Here is an 18772-nt window from a genome sequence, read left to right on the forward strand (position 1 = left end):
AAGTCTATGATCATTATATCAAGTACCAAACTGAGTTCATTTAAAAGAGAGAGAGAAAGGACACTTTCAACTTTGAACAAATTCAGTCAAATTAAAAATAAATTCAGACAAAATACTTTAAAAAGTATACTACCTTGATCGGGACTTAGACTTGTGTTTGCGGCTTGCCTTCTTACCAGACCTTTGAGATTTCTCCATGGATCGCGATCGACTATGTTTAGGCTTCTTAGCCTTCTTTTCTTTGCTACTTCCCGGAGATTCGGAACTGCTCCTTGCACTAGAATCAGAGCCTGAATGTTTTTTACTATCTTTGGTAGAACTTTTCTTACTCTCCTGTCTAGAATCCTGTCGTAAGATTTTAATAGATATTGAATCACTTCGAGAGAATGTTCTTTCACTTTCTCTTTTTCTTTTTAACCTGTCATCTTGGCTACTGGACTTACTGTCTTTTTCTTCCCTTTTTTGCTTCTCTTTTCTTCTATCCTGTTCTCTCTCCCTTTCTTTTTCTTTCTTTTTCCTATCTTTATCTAAACTTCTACTTCGCTCTTTTTTCCGCTCTTGATCTTTACCATCACCTTTATGCTTATGACTGCTCCCACTAAGATTTCCACGCTGGTCATCAGCTTTACGTCTCTCTCGACTTCTGCTGCGAGTAGCACGATTGGCTCGCCTGTCTCTTGAGCGACTTCTAGTTCTACGTCTCTCTCGGGAAGGAGTCCTATTTCTTCTTCTGTCTCTCTCTATACTATTTCTACTAGATCTCCTCCTATCTCTTACCTTTTCCCTAGCTCTATTACTCTCTCCTTTAATTCTACGAGAGTAACTTCTACTTCTGCTACGCCTAGGTTTATGCAGTGGAGATCTGCTATGACTATGTCTCTTCTTCCTTTTAGGAGAAGACGAACGTGAAGAACTGCGGCTACTACCTGAGCTAGAACTGTACGACGAACTAGATACACTGCTGCTGCTACTGCTGCTTCTGCTATTGCTGCTAGTACTACCACTACTAGAACTTCCTGACTGACTCCTTCCTAATCTCTCTTTTTCTTTATGTTCTTTTTTTGGTTCTAAATTTGGTGTGGTTTCATTTGGCGTCCTTTTCTTTTCATTAACCATATCACCATCTGCTTCTCTTGCTTCTAGGAGTGATAAACTGCTGTTCTGTTCTTTATGGATGAATTCATTCATTTCTTTTGTAACCCTTTCATTTTGTTGCTTTTCTTCTGGAAAAGAAATGCAAAAGCTTTGCTAAGAATAATGGACTGAACAGAAAATAAGGAAATAATTTCAGAGAGGATTATCTCATTTATTTAAAATACCATTTTATATAGTTACAAAAGAATAGAACATATGTGTATGTAGCCATTTGCAGAGGAAATATTTATTCTCTCTTGGGAGAATTGTCCTTGTGGACAATTAAAGTAATATATTTCCTAAACCTTAAGAGTTTTAGTGGGGAACAGCTGGGTGGCTCAGGGGATTGAGAGCTAGGCCTAGAGACAGGAGGTCCTAGGTTCAAATGTGGTCTCAGATACTGCATAGCTGTGTGATCTTGGGCAAGTCATTTAACAGCTCTTACCACTCTTCTACCTTAGAATGAATATGCAGTATTGATTCTCAGATGGAAGGTAAGAGTTTAAAAAAAAAACCCAAAGAGTTTTAATAATCACAGGGGAAAAAAAACAGATCAAACTGGACATTTTTATAAAATATCTTTTGCAAATTTTTCCAAAATGGTGTATTTTACCACAACAGAAGATCCTTCAAAAAATCTCTTTAACAGCAAAATACTCTTATAAAAATCAAGCTTTAAGCCGGATGTCAATCGTAAAAATCACACTATTTTTCTAACAAAGCAAAGTAACAATTTAGTATAAAAGACTTAGGGGGGTCAATTTTAAATGGCAAATATTCTTCTTTATCAGGCTATGTTCCCCCATCCATGTTTCAAAAAATTATTTGTAACTGATGAATCCCAACAAAAATGAAAAATATTAGGTAGTTAAATAGAAGGTAATCTAGCATAGACCCTGAAATTAAAGTCCCCAAGAGAAGTACTACAATTCTTTAAGACTGACCAGAGCTCTAACAACCTCACCTGACTCTGATCCCATACAGGCTTAACTTGTCCACTTTGGCAGCTAAGATCCAACACCAAAGTAAAACCAATGAAATGACTTCATATTAAACGTCATTATATTATCAAGAAATTAATTACCATAATATCTGAAATAATTTAATTTTAAATTTCCAAATAAAAAACTGCATGATGTCAAATATACCTAAATGCCAACTGAATGTGAAAGGATATTTAAAAACATAATCCAAAGGGAATTTTACTTTCCAAAAATTCAATTATCCAAAAGAATGAGACTTTACATTTTTTTAAGAGGCGAGGGAGTAAGGAAGCAATGGGACATGAAATAGCCAAATTTAAAAATATTTTACTCCACCTCATTTCTGTAGAACTAAAAAACTTGAAATATACCTGAAAACATTTTAAGTCAAATCATATATTAACTTCACTTGAAAAAAATAACCTTTAATCTATTCTTTTAATTTTTCAAATGACTAATTTATCAAAACTGTTAGGCATCTAAGTTAAAACACATACCTTCCACCTGTTTATCATGCAACAGTTGCTGTTCTCTCTCTTTTCTCCAAAATGCTTCCTGTTTTTGCCTGATTCGGTGTCGTAATTCCTCATCATCAGTATCAGATGACTCAGAGCCTCTGTCACTCCTCTCCTCTTCACTGTCTCCTGATCCATAACCACCCAGTCCACCTGCGTGCATAAAGCCCAGTCTATCACAAGGAAAGATTATATCTTACTTTTTAAAAATTGAGGGGCCAAAAGGAAAGTTTATTCCTCTTTCACTGCTTCTTCTTGAAGAAGAGGCTTATTCGGGGTGGGGAGGAGCAGACATGTCACTGTCATCCACAAAGCCCTGAGCCAAATGGCTACTCAGCATTTTTATCTTACCTATTCTTCTGGAACCTTTCATCTATTTCTCACCAACCAGATACGGTCATAATGGTCTCAATTGCCCATGGAAATCATGAAAAACCTTCGATAGGGCAATAATTTTGCCTCGCCAAAATTTAAGGCAACTCATATACTAAGAGAAGACTAGGATACTAAGCCTAAAAATATTTGCAGGATAATTTTGTTGTACAAAGTTATGAAACATAGATATCAAGCTAAGCTTTCTAAAAATTTAGCTAATTCTTTCTCAGTAGTAATGTGCTGAAACTACTCCCCACCCTGAAGTGATCCAAGTAATCATTATCATAACAAGGAGATTTGGTTTTGCCCATTTCTCTCAATCTTTACAATGATCAATTTAAAGTGAGGATATTTGAAATAGCAAATAAAAAGATTTTATGGCCACAGTCACATGTCATGCAAATAGCACATTAGTAACACATCACTAGTACTAGATTATGATGACAAGACGGGTGCTTTTTGTCCTATCATATCAGAAACTGATTTTGTGCATTATATCTAAATATGACAGTACTCAGAATAAAATTGGTAGTGCTCCCTCAATTTATGTATGCATAAGTTTGGAACGTGACTATGCACACATACACATGCATATTTTATATGTATATGTATGCATGTATATTATGATGCCTTAATTACAATTAAAAAAGAAACTATGTCAACCTAGGAGCAATTAATAAAAGAAAAAATTCTTCTTTATTACAATTTGCTCCTACTATTATGACTTATCCATTAAATTAATATTCTTTTACAAGTGTGAATTTATGTTCTAGAAATTAAAAACAGCAGCCAAAATTAACAAACCTTTTAGGTTATCATAAATCCTAAAACCTACTTTTATAACAGTTTCAAAACAGAATATGTAGAAAGGCAAGATAAGTGTGATTTCCCCATTAAGCCCCCTCTCAAAAATACGGAAAATACTTACCAAGTCCAGTGAGGGAAGCCAGTGCACTGGACTGTGCCAGCTGTTTTGCAGGAGCTTTGTATCACATCAACAACAGGAACAACATGTTAACACAAATAGCCACGATTTCATAGTCATGAGAGTCTATGGTATTGTTAAATCTACTACTATTGCTGCTTTTTGGGGAGAGAAGAAACATTAAAAACATAACATTCATTGAAATCTAGTTTGAGCAGGTCTGGCTTTGAAACTTTAGAATTTAAATGTGAACTATATTGGGTTACAAAGGGAAAGGGGCTCAATGATATATTCATAGGTCTTTTTCTGTGGTTTGTCCTTTAAATTTTTCATAATTTTAATACTCAAAAACAGAGAGGAAAATGAACTGTTACATGGCTATAGTAACTTATAAACAAGTGAAAACAAAGCACTGAGGATGCACAATTCATCTCATCAGTTCAATACAAACTAATATTAGTAACATGTCTACATCAGTACCATCATAGCTAAACAAAAAAGGGTTACGTGAAAGAAACTGAATGACTGAAAATTTTCACAATACACTGGACAGGACAACATTATATGATTGCTAGTTTGTGCTGTAATATTTTAGATGAAACCAAAATATTTAAGGGGTTTGTTTTATGTATATAGTGGCTACAAATTTAAACTCTCAAAAAAAGAAAAGAAAAGGAAAAAAACATGCAAGAATAGAATATCCAAACATAGGATAGTAAAAACAACAAAAAAACACCCCACATATACCTTTTGTTGCTTTCCGGTGTGCATCTTTGGCCACATAATAAATTTCTTCATCCGTGACATCTAAGAGAATTTCTGTCAACAGCATTTTTGTCAACAACATCTGCAGGAAAAATATTTAAACAGTATACAATTTATTCATTGCTATACATTTATTCATTGCCAAAAAAAAAATTACTGAACTTAAAACTAAAACACATACACATTCTATTAACTTCCAGAGAAGAATCAAATTGTAAAGCAATTATTTCCAAACAGATTTTCTTCAAAAAATTAATCACATCCAAAAAATCCAAGTGTGTTGATTTAGGTTTTTAGTGTATTTAAATGAGGTATCAAATCCTAATAACTGATATTTGCTTTTGAATGTTAAAATTCTAGACCATAAATTTTATCACAGCAAATGGTACACATTGACTTTTTAATAGTGTCCTGATACAAACTGGCATCTTTTAGAAATAGAACTAGAAACCTTGGTAAATGAGCAATATAGAGCATATTTACTCAGAAAAACACTCCATAATTCTCCAATGATGTTCCACTACAATTCCTTTCCATTTGCATTAAGAAATTCCTCAGCAAGTCCAGTGTACACACAGATTGAGCAGAAAATCCAAAGATATTAATAGAGGACTTCTCCTTTCTCTGTACCTTTCATGCTCCAAGGTTTGACTATTACACAATCCCCTTCCTTCTTAAGAACAGACAATACTCTTCTCTGACTACAGCATTAATAATCATAGTGGAAACCTTGTAAGAAGCAGTAAAAACTAGTAGAAAGAACATGGCTAGAATTTAGGAGACCTGGGGCTCTAGTTTTGACTCTGTCACTATAAAGTAGTGTAGTTATTAGTATATCCCTTAACCTCTATGGGTTTCTTCTCTGTAAAATTAGCAATTGGGCTCCTTCCAGGTCCAACATTCCTGGCAAGTATTAAAATGATAAAGAAATGAGCTGCTAGTATTATATGGAACTACTACATGGTGATAAAAATTAACCCTAGTTTTTCCTTACAAAGGGAAGCTAGGTGGTTGAGTGCTGGGTCTGGAGAAACTAAATTCAAAACCTATCTCAGACACTGCCCAGCTGTGTGACAATGGGCAAGTCACTTGACTTGTTTGCATCAGTTTCATCAACTACAAATTAAGGATAATAGCAACACTTACACACACAGGGTGGTTGTGAGGATCAAAATGAGATCATATTTGTAAAGTTTATTTTATTGGCACAGTGTCTGGGGTTTAGTGTTTAATAAATGCTCATTTCCTTCCTTCATGCTCTGTTTAATTACATTTTTATTGTGTAAAAGTATTATTTATATGATTTGGCCAATAGAAATTTTCATGATTTTACATTTTATATTGATATAGACACCTAACTCAGAAATAATATCTAGACAACTAATAACAGCAAGTACTCATAAACTAAAATCCCAAGAAAATGGAAAGAAAAACATTTTATCTATACCATTTGATATTCTTTCTCTTCTTCTGTCATCTCTGGTTCACTTTGCTCTTCTTGAGGAACTGGAGATGGGCTTCTAGTAATTTTTCCACTGCTTGCTGCCTCAACATTTTCAACATCATCGTCATCCTCATCACTATCCTATAAAATGAATAGTACGTGTATCTAAATTAATTTATAATGTAAAATCATCTATTCAAAGATCATCAAATTCAGAAAATTTAAAGTCCTTAGTCTTAAAAGTGAAAATGAAAAGTAAACTCCCCATACGAAATGTTCTATGTAATGTGCATTAATTTGGACTCTGCAATTTTAAGATTGCATTAAATAGGGCAACAAAAAATAAAGACAGCAAATTGAAAAAGAGTACTTTTATTTTCTTGTTTCCTTCTGCTCAGCTATTTACATAGACCATCTTTCTGTCTCATAGCTCAAGTTAGATCACATCATTAGCACAATGGGTAATCTAGTCACTTAACAATCATTATTTCTTTATAAAAGTTATGGATCACTATAGGCTCCCAAAATGATTACCTTGGACATTATGGGATCTTTGGGTAGATGCAAGGGATGGTCACATTCAGAGCTTAAAATCTTTTTAGTTTATCAGAACTTTAGTTTTTTTTTGACATGTCACTAGCAAATGGGTAAGAAATGTGTTACTTCTCAGACAAAGCAACTGCTACCAACAATAAAGTTTAGCATCAGAGCAGCCCTAAATGTTCATATAGGATATATTGCTGTACCTGCTACCTACAATATTTTATAAGTGGAATAAAAAGTGACTGATTACATGGCAGAGACTTTAATAGTACAATATATTAGCAAAAATACCTCATCCCAAATATCACAATTAAGAAATACTTGTTCATTTATTGATGATTCTGATATATATTAAGCACATTTCTATAATTGGCCAGTTTTTAAAAATACATAAATGAAACAAGATTTTTATGGTGCTAGGATTGCGAAACTATTCTTCATTTAAATAAAAGTCAGATTTTACTTACAAATTTGCTTCTCTGAGGCAAACGAGGGCCATCTCCTCCTTCCGTTTCTTCAGTTGACTTTTTTTCTTTTTTGGATAATTGCGAACGTTGCTGTTCCATTCTCTCTTTTTCCAACTTCTTTTGTTTTTCACGTTCCATCTTTTCAAGACCTTCACGAATCCAAGCTGGAAGAGTTCTGCGTTTTACTGCATCTGTATCATATGGGAAAATTTTTACAATTCTGTCAATTGAAATGAAAACCAAAATTTCTGAGGTCTCACATTTGTGGCCAATTCCCTCCCTTCTTTCCATGCCTACCCCAATCTGTGCTCAGGGTTGGGGGGGGGGGGGAGAAGGAAAAACTAAATGAAACAGATTTTTGTTGTACAGAAATTCTTTCGATAAATAACTTTTTCTGTTAAGACAGAATAAAAAAAATAAAAAACCTTCATAGGATATTTTACATTTTTCCCTAAAATTACATTTACATTTGAATTAGGTAAGAATTTTAAGTTAAGATAGGCTCAACAGCTATTCGTGGAGAAGTTTACTAGAGTATAAGCTCCATGAGGGCAAGGATGGTGTTTTATTGAAATTCCTTAGGAGTCCCAGGGCCTACCACAATACTCTGTACAAATTAAGTACTTAAGTTTTGCTTGTGGCATTGAAGTCCTGAATGCAATAAAGGCAAAAGAATTCATGGCTTGACCATAATATAAAGGAAAACACTTCTGAGATACTGATAAATAAATACAGTGTACAACTTGCAACTATGACTTTTGAGGCCTAATGGTGAAGCATGCTTTCTGCCTCTTGGCAGAGATATGGTGAAATGTAAATACAAAAGGAGACATTTTTATACAAAGCCAATGTACTGATTTTTTTTTTTTGGTTTGGCTATATTTATTTGTTACAATTCTTGGAGGGGAGGTGGATAGATTAATCACTGGAAAATAACTATAAAAAGGGGAACATCAAGAAACATTTAAAAATAAAATAAATAAATACATGGGCCACATAATAAAGTTAACATTTTAAAGATGAATTGTCCTCAAATGTCTACTAGATTAAAAACAGATGAACTTTTAACAGTATTAAAATGCCATTGAGTTTGTTTTTGCTTCATAATTATAAATTATTATTTGACATGTTGGGTGTCCATATTAATTCAATATAAAAATTCACTATGTCAATAGTAGGCAATATTGATTATAAATGTTAATATTTTTAAAAGTTATTTGTATAAAAAACATGAAACTGCCAGAAATATATTAGGATATCTTATAATTGTTTTACATTAGAACTTTACCATAATGAAGGAAAGGTAATCTGGAGTTTGTAGAGATTTGTTTCATTTACATTACTTTAGCTTTAAAATAGAATTAATGTTGTGAATTGTATTACTCTTTGCTGATTAATTTCAATCAACCAATAAGCCAGGCATTAATTGTGCTAAGTACTGGGGATACTAAGAAAAAAATGAAAACAAGCCTTGCCTTCAAGGAGCTTAAAGTCTATCTAAGTAAAGTACAAAATATATATGAATTAAATACAAGGGATGCAGAGAAAGGCCCTTGCAGTTAGGGCTGGTTGACTGGAGGCTTCAAGTAAAAAATGGTATTTGAGGAATCTAGGGATTAAAAGATGTGAAGTTCAACAGGGTCACATTATACTCTTATATCCTAGTCATAATGTCAGCCTATACAAAGGTGCGACATAGAAGATGGAAAGCCACTGTAACTTAACCCTAGTAGACTAGAAAGAAGGGCTTTAAATGAAAAACCAGAGAGTTTATATTTTATTCTAGAGGGCATTAGATAGTGGCAGCTACTGGAACTTTCTCATTAAGAAAGTGACAAGAAGAAGCCTGTGCTCTTTAGGAATATTAAGGTGACAGTTATGTAATATATGGGTTGGAGAGGGGAGAGATTTGAGTTAGAGAGATCAATTAGGAGGCTATTTTAATAGTTAAGAAAGGGAATGATCAGGGTCTGAACTAATTAGAGTAATAATTGTGTGAATAGAGAGGAGACAGATGTGGTTATAGAGACAGAATGAATATGACTTGGTAACTGAATGGATTTGTAGTGAAAAACGTTAAGATTTGAAGATGACTCTTGAGATTCCAAACCTAGATTCCTAGAAGGGAATTCTTTCTAAACAAATAAATTAAGAAAAGAATTTGTTGGGGGAAGCAGGGGAAATAATGAAGTCTGTTTCAGATAAATTGAGTTTGAAATGCTTAAGGCTATATGGATTTAATTATCTCTGTGTAGGCATGTGTACGAGTTGATAAAAACACAAAAGTACGTAGAGAAAACAGAGGGCATAGGACAAAGTCCTAACGTGTGCTAAGAATTGAAGGGCAAGACACAATGAACCTAGCAAATAAGACTGGAGAAGTCAGACAGGTAGGAAAAGAAGCAAGAGATCCAAAAAACTCAAATAGGAGAGGATGGTCAATGGTGCTCAAATAATGAATAAAGGTCCTGAAGGATAAGAGCTTAGGAAAAATAATTTGACAAATCAACTATTAATAAATATGGAGAGTAGTTTCAGTTGAATGAGGAGGTTGTAAGATATTGAGAAGTAAGAGTAAAGGAAGCAGAGATAATGCAAGAGAAACAAGACAGAGACAAAAAAGACATATAGAAGAGAAAGAACCAGTAAATACAGATTAAAGCTTAAGAAAAGAGAGGGGGTGATTGATAGAGACAAGATAAGTTGAGCCGAAAGTATTAGTAGAGACAGCTAGGTGGCTCAGTGAAGAGAGTGCCAGGCCTAGAGTCAGGAAGACTTAGGTTCAAATATTGCCTCAGACATTTCTTAGTTATTGTGCACCTGGACAAGCCATTTAACCCCACCTAGTCCTGACTGTTCCTACTGCCTTAGAATTAACTCTTGTATTAATTAAGTCAGAAGTTAAAGAGTTTTTTTAAAAAAAAGGTAGCAGTAAAGAAGCTAGTGTTGGCAAGAAGTTACATCTGGAGGAGAAATCAAGAGATAAACAGTTCTGATATAAAATAGTGAGACAAAGAACTTGTTATTACTTATATAAGGAACTCCTTCTACAAATATAGAATAATAGCTCTTCCCCTTGACTTAAAGAGAACTGATCAGAGTAATGAGAAAGTGAATGACCTGCCCAAGGTCACATATACCCAGGAACTTTCAAAGGCAAGACTTGAACCTAGGTGCTTCCTACTTCTGAGGCTAGCTTTCTACTCACTATGTCATGCCACCACTAAAGTAGTAGAGAAAAGAGGGAAAAAACAGTAAGAGCAAAGCTTAGAAATAAAAATTAGCCAAAAAATTTAAATGATATCCATAACAAAACTCAATAGAACTCATACTTTGCACGAGGAGGAAATCAGGCTGATTATAGTGCACTAAATAAAGTTAATATCTACCAATTTGTGGAGGTTCCTGCTTCACAGGTAATGCTATGGGTGAACGCTGGCGATCCCTGAATGATGGCCTCTCTCTTCGACTCTGGGGAGGTGCTGGAGGTCCTGGTGGTCCTGGTTGCCAATAAGGAGGATGAAATCCACCTTGTGGTGGACCAAAAGCAGCCCCATGCTGAAAGAGTATTGCAGTTTATTTTTCTTCACATTAATACTATACATTCTCTGGGACACACACGTGTTATGAACTGGGACAGTAGAAATCCATGCGTGCAGCAAATCCATGAATTCCAAGGTACTAGTGTCCACCGATTTTTCTGTTGCTTCTAGAGCCTAAGCTTGCTTTTCTTAAGAAAGGTAAGAAGTGTTCTGCCCATCTAACTGCAAAGAGTCTTTACAATATAAATTGATATACTAATTTTTCTCATAAAATGTCAAGGAAAGGAATATATGACTCTTTCCCATGTCAAGTGAGAGATGATTTTGAACCCATTTGGATGCTAAACGTTTTTCTACCATCAAATAATTAAAGACCCATTGACTTTAAGGAGTAAACAGACAAAATCTTATTAGCAATAGCTTTCTGTTGGTGAAGTTAAATAGTTGACAGTCAGTCAAGGGATTTCTGTTTAAAATCATCACCATCACTAGAGATTTAGAGCTAGCCAGGACCACTGAAATCTTTACTTAAACTAACTTCTTCAATTTATGAATGAAGAACTGAGATCCTGAGAGGTTAAGTGACTTGCCAAAGGCCACACAAGTAATAAGTAGCAGAGCAAGGATTTGAACCCAGGTTCCTTGATGCTAAATCTAGTACTCTATAGTTTTTGCTGCCTATGACTCCCATGTCTCATTTACACATGTCCCTTGTTACAGGATGCTTGCTCAGTGATTTAATGAGAAAAGGCAAGATCAGCAGAGGAAAAAAATTCTTTAGCATGTCAAGTTGGTATTGAAATGGCAATTTCAGATGGAAATTTGCTGTGGTCACTAGGCTTCTAAGCTGGGTAATTATGCAGCTCTGTTTTACAAAGCATGGGAATGTAGAGAACAAATGTGGCTAAATGTTTAGGTTCTACTGCTATACTTTTATGTAACAATGTTAAAATTGAATACCACTTTGGAACATATAACTGACAAATGCTTACTGTATTAATCAAACTTTATTTATAGTCATGTCCATTATTAAGTCTGATTCAGATTGTGAATTTTCATGGTTACTCTTTAAAGTTTAAAATAGTAATTGCCCAATTCATAAATTTGATATTTCTGAACTATTTAGCTTGAAATGATACTAAATTTAAGAGATTCAAACAAAGTGGAGGAAAAAATAAAGAAAATCCCAACAGACTAATATTATTACCCTCCATAGAGTTCTATGTCCCTGGTTATGAATTGGATGCTACAAAGGATATTTACAATTCAATATCATGTCATAACAAGATGGGGAAAAAAAAAACACAATGATGATTTTAGAAAAGCTGTTGCAAATCCTATGTAACACTATGAATGCATTTAGGAAGATGATCTATGTTCTTCATGTATGCTATGCATGTCTTAAGTATAAAATCTATTTTTAAATAAATAAGGTATTCAACTACTGAGCATTTTCTAAACTTTATTTAATACTTAATATGCCACTCTGAAAATAGAAATTTAAGACAAAACATCATGTAGGTTATCGCACTTTTTAACATTTTTTTTCCAATTTCTCAAGTTTTATTCTATGAAGGGCCTTTGCATCATTAAAATGTTAACTTAGAAAATCAAATATCTTCTGAAAAGAAATTTCTAATGCTTTTAATAATCAAAAATAATTAACACTATTCATTTAAAAAAAAAACAGTGCTTATCTGTACAGGACTGAAAAGTGAAACACATCTTAGGTATTCTTGATGGGATACTTCCAAAGAATGGATTATGTTCACATCTACTATATTAAAGTAACAAAATATCTTTCACCTGATAGTCAAACTGGTTCACTGGCCCCACTGCAAAATTATCGGGTGGTCCACCAAAGTTGTGATTGTTCTGGTTAAATATATGCCTGTTGTCAGGGGCAAATTCCCCACTGTCCTGACTGTTGCTGTCTTCAGAAGGAGGAACAATGTCCATTGGGCCTGGTGTTGGTGGCATCCATGGCTGATCTGGAGGGGGGTGTGGGGGTTGGTGATGCATTCCCCATTCTATTTAGGATTTAGGCATAAAAACATTCAACAGGGCGTTATAAAAATATCAACAAATGTTATTTCTAAGATCTCAAGAAAGTAAAATTTTAGTAAAGAATCAGAGCTCTTTATATAATTTATAACTTCTTTCTCATCTTGTGCACACGCACACACACACACACGCACGCATGCACACACATATATAGTGTCCCAAAAGTCAGTGCAGATTAAAGTAATAAAAGCTTTGAAGCGAACTGACTTTTTGGAGACTATGTGTGAAAACACATGTGGAAAAAAAGGGACTAGCCTTTTAGAAATACATCCAATATAAAATATCTCAAGATTCAAGATAAATTTATTCTCCAGGCCTTAATACAGAACCTGAATGGATTAATCATTTCATCCTTCCAAATGCTTGATTTATACAAATAAGAATCAAATGCTTGCCTAAACATTCTATTGAATGGAACGATCAAATCTAAAACAATTTCTTTTGTGCTGAATTTTCTAATGGTTTTTTCCCAGTAAAAGCAACATGAAAAAAACCATAAATTCTTCCACGAGAAACATTTATCCTCACAACATCCCTGTGAGGTAGGGGGGAGGGCCAAATACCCCCAATTTATGGGAAAACCAAGGTACACACAGTTAGCTGTTTGGGGTCACAAAGGAAATAATTGGGGGTAGGGTAGTCACAAACCGCATCACTTAAAATGTTTAGATTTGAAGCTAAAACATGTTTAAATCTGGGAGGCAACTGGTATGGATTCAGTGCTATAACTAAGTAAGACAAACTGAAACCATCATATGGCATCAGAAACTAAGGTGTTTATATATTTATAATGCTAATTTTGGGAAGTGGAAGGAAGGGTGGAATACATCCTCAAAGTCATTTAGTCTTATGAGTAAAAAGCTTGTTCACCCAATGTGAAAAAGTTGAATGATCTGATACTCAGCATAACTGAATCTAGGAGAATTTATTCTCTATTAATGAAAATCACTGATGTAAGTAACTATACAAGCAATTAAAATTAAAATGGTGAACTACTATCAAGAAATCCAAATCTCATAAATTATTTAACAACTTCTCAGAAGTTTAAAAAAAAAACAGATAAACAGCATGGAAACACATGACTATCTGAAAAGAGGGAAGAAAATGATGTGTGGAGAGTAGGGGCAATAATATATTTGACAAAGCAAATTTCTCTCTTATGGTCATCACAGTGACACCATTTTTCTTTAACTAGATGCTGGATATGTTTTGCTCTGCCAGTGCTGCTTCTGAAAAGGCCAGAGGTTGCAACAGAGAAGCACTAAGTGCTCTCTTCCCTAGGTGCCAAGTGAGGTTTCCAGTGTTCCCAGCCCCTGTCAGCCTAGGAATGAAGAACCAAGAAAAGAATCAAATTCTGAATGCCACATGCTAAGCAGGCTGAGTACAGAATAATGTCAACCATTAACTGTATAGGTCAAATCAAACTGAAATGAATTCTTTTAAAGGAAACATTCATTTTCAAGAAGTCATAGAGAAATTAAATCATTTCAATCCTACATTTTTGTATCTTAAAAATAAAACTCTTAACACTAAATTAAATGGAAAATTCCCATTTTTTAAATAAAAAGAACAAACCTGGTTGCCACATTCGGTTAAAATTTGTATCCCCTTGAAAATTCCCATGGTTGTTTGGACCAGATTCTATTCCTGATATATCTTGTCCATTTGGCATTATTCCTGGAGGCTGTTCCACCACACTTTGCTGTCCTGAGGCTTCTCGCTGGGCAATCCATGCTTGGGCTAACGCAGCCCAATCGATCTGACCTAAAATTAATAGAGCAACATTGAGGATTCTGAGTATACTATCATATCGCCACTATTACCCTACTATATCCATTGTTAAAAGAAAAAATCATCTCTCAAGTTATTTCTTGCCTAGAGAATTTAAATAAGATTCAATAACATAGGGTAGCCAGATATTTTACAATGCTATCAAATCCACTCCTAGCACCTTTTAGTAAGACAAATAATCTATTCTATTTTTTCACTTTTTCAGAGAATCCACAACTTCCCTGACGTCCTTTTCAATGTTTAAATATCAAAAAATTTCCCCTATATTTAACTGAAAGCACTTATATAATCATGTAATCATATAACTTTCTACCTTTTATTTCATATACCAACTTCCCTATAATTATTACCTTTCCAATACCCATGGGTCACAAACTTGAGAAACATTTTTAGTCCTTTAAACTTTCTTTACCCTCATATTAAAACACCAAGTATAATGACTTTTTTTCTAAAAGAACATATTAATCTCTTTTTGGCTCTCAGACTAGGTATGACTATCTCCAAAATAATCTTAATCACATGTCATTCCTCTGCTTTTCCACATCCTCTATTTCTCTAGTCCAAAGAGACTGGTCTCATTTAACAAGTTCCTTGCTCAGCTCATGTCTACTTAATGTTCATAGGTTTGCTTATATCAGATCCTTGCTTCATCCCTAATATAAAGGTATTCTACCTTCTCCAGTAATCAAAATTTAATCACTTTCCATTAAAGCCCTGATTAAGAAACTTTCTTGGTCTAAAGGCTATGTAGAAGAATAGAGCTTGTTTTTGCATTTGTAGCTAGAAAATTTCCAGACTTATTGCTCCTACTTGTTCAGATTAACATTCCTTTCTCTTCTTTTTTAGAGTTACTGTAATATTATAATACCAACAGTTAGCATTTATATAGAGCTTTAAGGTTTGCAAAGTGCATACATGTAATTTGATCCTCAACAATCATGTGAAGTAGTTATTATCCCCATTTCACAGATGAGGAAACTGAGGCTGAAAGAAGAGGTTAAGCAATTTGCCCAGTGTCTCACACCTAATAATTGTCTAAGGCGGAATTTGAACTCAAGTCATCTGGATTGATTCCAAGCATGCTCACCTACTGTGTCACTTAAGTTACATTAAGGTAAAGCACTTTGAACTTTGAAATTTTACATATATTATCTCACTAGAACATACTATTAGCTTTCATTTCACAATCTAGTAAAAAAAAATTCTACATATTCTACTTCCTGCTCACAAACCCTTACTTTTGCAACTCTAAAGAATTTATGGTAAACTTTATGTTGCAGTTATCTATTTGCGTGACTTATTCCCTTACGAAGAGGTAACATAGATTACTAGAGAGCTTATATTAGCTGAAAAATAAAATCTGAATTTAAGTCCCCCCCTCTGATGCATACTGGCTGTGGGACCTCCGAGCATATCACTTAATCAACAGACAGCTAAGGCCTGACATTGCAAAGAAGACATCAATCAACATGTCAGAGTAAGAGGAAGCAATGTAGCCCAGTCCTCTGGAGATACTCTTCCCAAAACACAATTACTCTAAAAGACCCAAAAGAGTACTGGAACAAGTTTGGATTGGCAAATCCAAAGGGGTGAAAAATCTATAACCAGTCATTTTTCCAGTTCTGCTTTAGGCATATGAGTGCCATGAAGAACCTTCCAATATGATGACATTGAACACCAATTCCTATGACTGTCTGTATACTAGGACAAGAAAAGATCACTTGGATGAAGTACTAAGGTTGCCTAATGAAGATCAGGGAACAGAAACAGGTACCAACTGACAAATTTATCTATCACTCATACCTGGGTCACAAAACCAATCAGGACAGAGATAGGGATCTGGGCCTGGGTTTAAGGTTGTGTTCTGGGAAATGAACTGGAACAGGTACTACATGCTTCTATGGGGCCCTGACCCTGGAGCGGAGTCTTGAACCCAGCTCCCTTGAGCTCAATCTGAAGCTTACAGAAGAATAATCAGGACAGGGAGAGAAAATACCCAGGGGACGCTTGTAGTTCTGTTGCTCTCAACCTGCAGAGCCTTCTAGCCAGATCACTCCAGTCAGGCAGAACTCCAACCAGGAACAAGTCCACAAATATGCTACCCAGACCCAAAATGAAGTCAAGAGCCTATAAAAATCAGACCAGATAGCTGGATCAGATAGCTATAAACGCTCAGTCTGATATGTTTATGAGATCCTGGAAGAACACAATGCTTAACACTCAAAGAAAGCATCAGCGAAACCAAAAAGAATATAAAACCGGGCCAAGGAAGACTGATATCTTCTCTCTAGAAGTGTACAGAGCCTAGTTCTAACATAAAGTCTAAATTTAGAAAATAAAGTCAAATGAGTAAACCAAAAAAAGAATACCTAGCATAAAGATCCATTGTGGCAACAGAAAGAATGATACCAAAATATAAGGAAAATCTCAAAAGCACACATCTTTAGCATGATTTCAACTAAAATTTATGGAGAAAATGAAGCAAAGGTTTTGGTTTTTTTACTTAAAGTTTAAAATTATTATATAAATAAGAGCACTAGAGGAAAAAAATCTGAAAATCGGACTCATGAAACAAAGACTGGGAAAAATAATTAACAGTCTAGCACAAAATTATTGCTCTCACTATAGTGAGAGTAACAATAGTAATAATATCTAGCATTTATATACTGCTTTAATGTTTGGAAAAGTCTTTATTATTATATAGTCTCATTTTATAGATTAGGAACCTGACAGACAGAAGTTGAAATTTATCTAAGAAATAGACTTGAAAACTAGAATGATGTGGAAAAAGGAGGTACTAGTAGTACACTATTGGTAGAACTATGAATTGATCCAACCATTTTGGAGAGCAATATGGAATGACATCCAGAGAGCTATAAAAATGTGCATACCCTTGGATCCAGCAATACCACAGCTGGGTCTATTTTCTAAGATCAGGGAAAGAGGAGAACCACCCATATGTTCTAAAATATTTATAGCAGCTCTCTTTGTGGTGGCAAAGAATTAGAAATAGAGGGGATGTCCATCAATTGGGGGATGACTAAACAAATTGTGGTATATGATTGTGATAGAACACTACTGTGCCATAAGAAAGTAAATATATTAATTTTTTACAACTTGGAAAGAACTATGAGTGAAACAAGTAGAATCAAGAGAACATTATATATACAACTACAGATTTAATATTTTAAGAATAACTTGTGAATATTTACCTCTACAGAATGAACTGAGAAAATAGAAAAAATGAAAGACATAATCCATCTATTTTGCCAGATGATGCCTTTATGATATGGAAAGGGGAAGTGTGGGGAGCCAAGGGGTTAAATCCCGCCCCCCAAGTCCCCCTCCTCCTCTCCTGGGAATCAGGAATAGGGCAAAATCTTGAGAAAGAAGCAACCTTAGGAAAGAGAGACTGACAGGGAATTTTCCCCTCCCTTGCTCCAGATGTTCAGCTAGTAGGAAAACAGTTTCTAGTCAAAATTATCTTTGCTGACTGTTTGATTCCCATGAGAGCTAGCTCAGTTCTCACAGTTGAATAAGGTATATACATACACTTTGCTTCTGGCTCTGTCAGAGGAAGAAGCCTGAGAGGAAGAAGCCTGAGAGTCAGAGAGAAGAAACCTGATAGAGGTGAAACATGATGGAATAAATCAGAACTGTTAAAAGCCTGCTGGGGTAAAAGTCTCTTTTTTGACCCCTTCGTTATCTCCCACCACCATCTCTTATTCTAGATCCCTCTCGTGACACTCCAGCTTGCAACAACAGGGACAGGGAAGGAAGGGCTGAATTAAAAACAAAAACCCACCCCAAAAGAAAGTCAGAACAGACAAGATAAAATTAATGACATCAACAGACAACAAGAAACTTAAAGCAAATTCAAAGGACTAGGAAAAAAATAGAACTGACACAGAAAAATGATCAAAGAGAAATTATTTAAGAGGCACTGGGATATCTCAAAGTTATGATACCAAATTACAAAATAGGTAATTTGCATCGGCAGAGTAAACTAGTCACTGAAATCTCCTTATACCAATGAAATTATAAGTCTAATTCCCCCATTATTATTATTCCCCTAAGAGACTAGAAATTCAATGAGGTTTATCAAAACATTGTACCTAGTTCAGAATTCTGCCCAGAGTAGACACCTAAAAATGTGTTTTTAAGTTTACTAACAAAATGCTTAATAAATAGCTGTATTACACTGTCAACATTTTCTTACTGTAA

At 34.7% G+C, this 18772-nt stretch overlaps 1 protein-coding gene across 6 annotated transcripts in view; it reads right to left on the reverse strand.

Moving 5' to 3' along the window:
• PNISR (PNN interacting serine and arginine rich protein) overlaps positions 1 to 18772 on the reverse strand; it is a 46908-nt gene that overhangs the window by 460 nt on the left and 27676 nt on the right. For 5 of the 6 annotated variants that reach the window (XM_001377616.5, XM_007484359.3, XM_056818617.1 and 2 more), the window contains 9 exons: positions 14333 to 14521; positions 12500 to 12723; positions 10541 to 10709; positions 7152 to 7342; positions 6145 to 6282; positions 4680 to 4779; positions 3936 to 3989; positions 2615 to 2785; positions 134 to 1223 (listed from right to left, as the gene is read on the reverse strand). In XM_001377616.5, coding sequence (XP_001377653.2) covers positions 134 to 1223; positions 2615 to 2785; positions 3936 to 3989; positions 4680 to 4779; positions 6145 to 6282; positions 7152 to 7342; positions 10541 to 10709; positions 12500 to 12723; positions 14333 to 14521 — 2326 coding nt within the window. Of the gene's footprint in view, positions 1 to 133; positions 1224 to 2614; positions 2786 to 3935; positions 3990 to 4679; positions 4780 to 6144; positions 6283 to 7151; positions 7343 to 10540; positions 10710 to 12138; positions 14079 to 14332; positions 14522 to 18772 lie in introns of those variants that run through there. The other variant, XM_016431204.2, reaches the window with a different exon arrangement.

The sequence above is a fragment of the Monodelphis domestica genome, chromosome 2 (genome assembly GCF_027887165.1).
Source record: "Monodelphis domestica isolate mMonDom1 chromosome 2, mMonDom1.pri, whole genome shotgun sequence".
Classification (NCBI taxonomy): Eukaryota; Metazoa; Chordata; class Mammalia; order Didelphimorphia; family Didelphidae; genus Monodelphis; species Monodelphis domestica.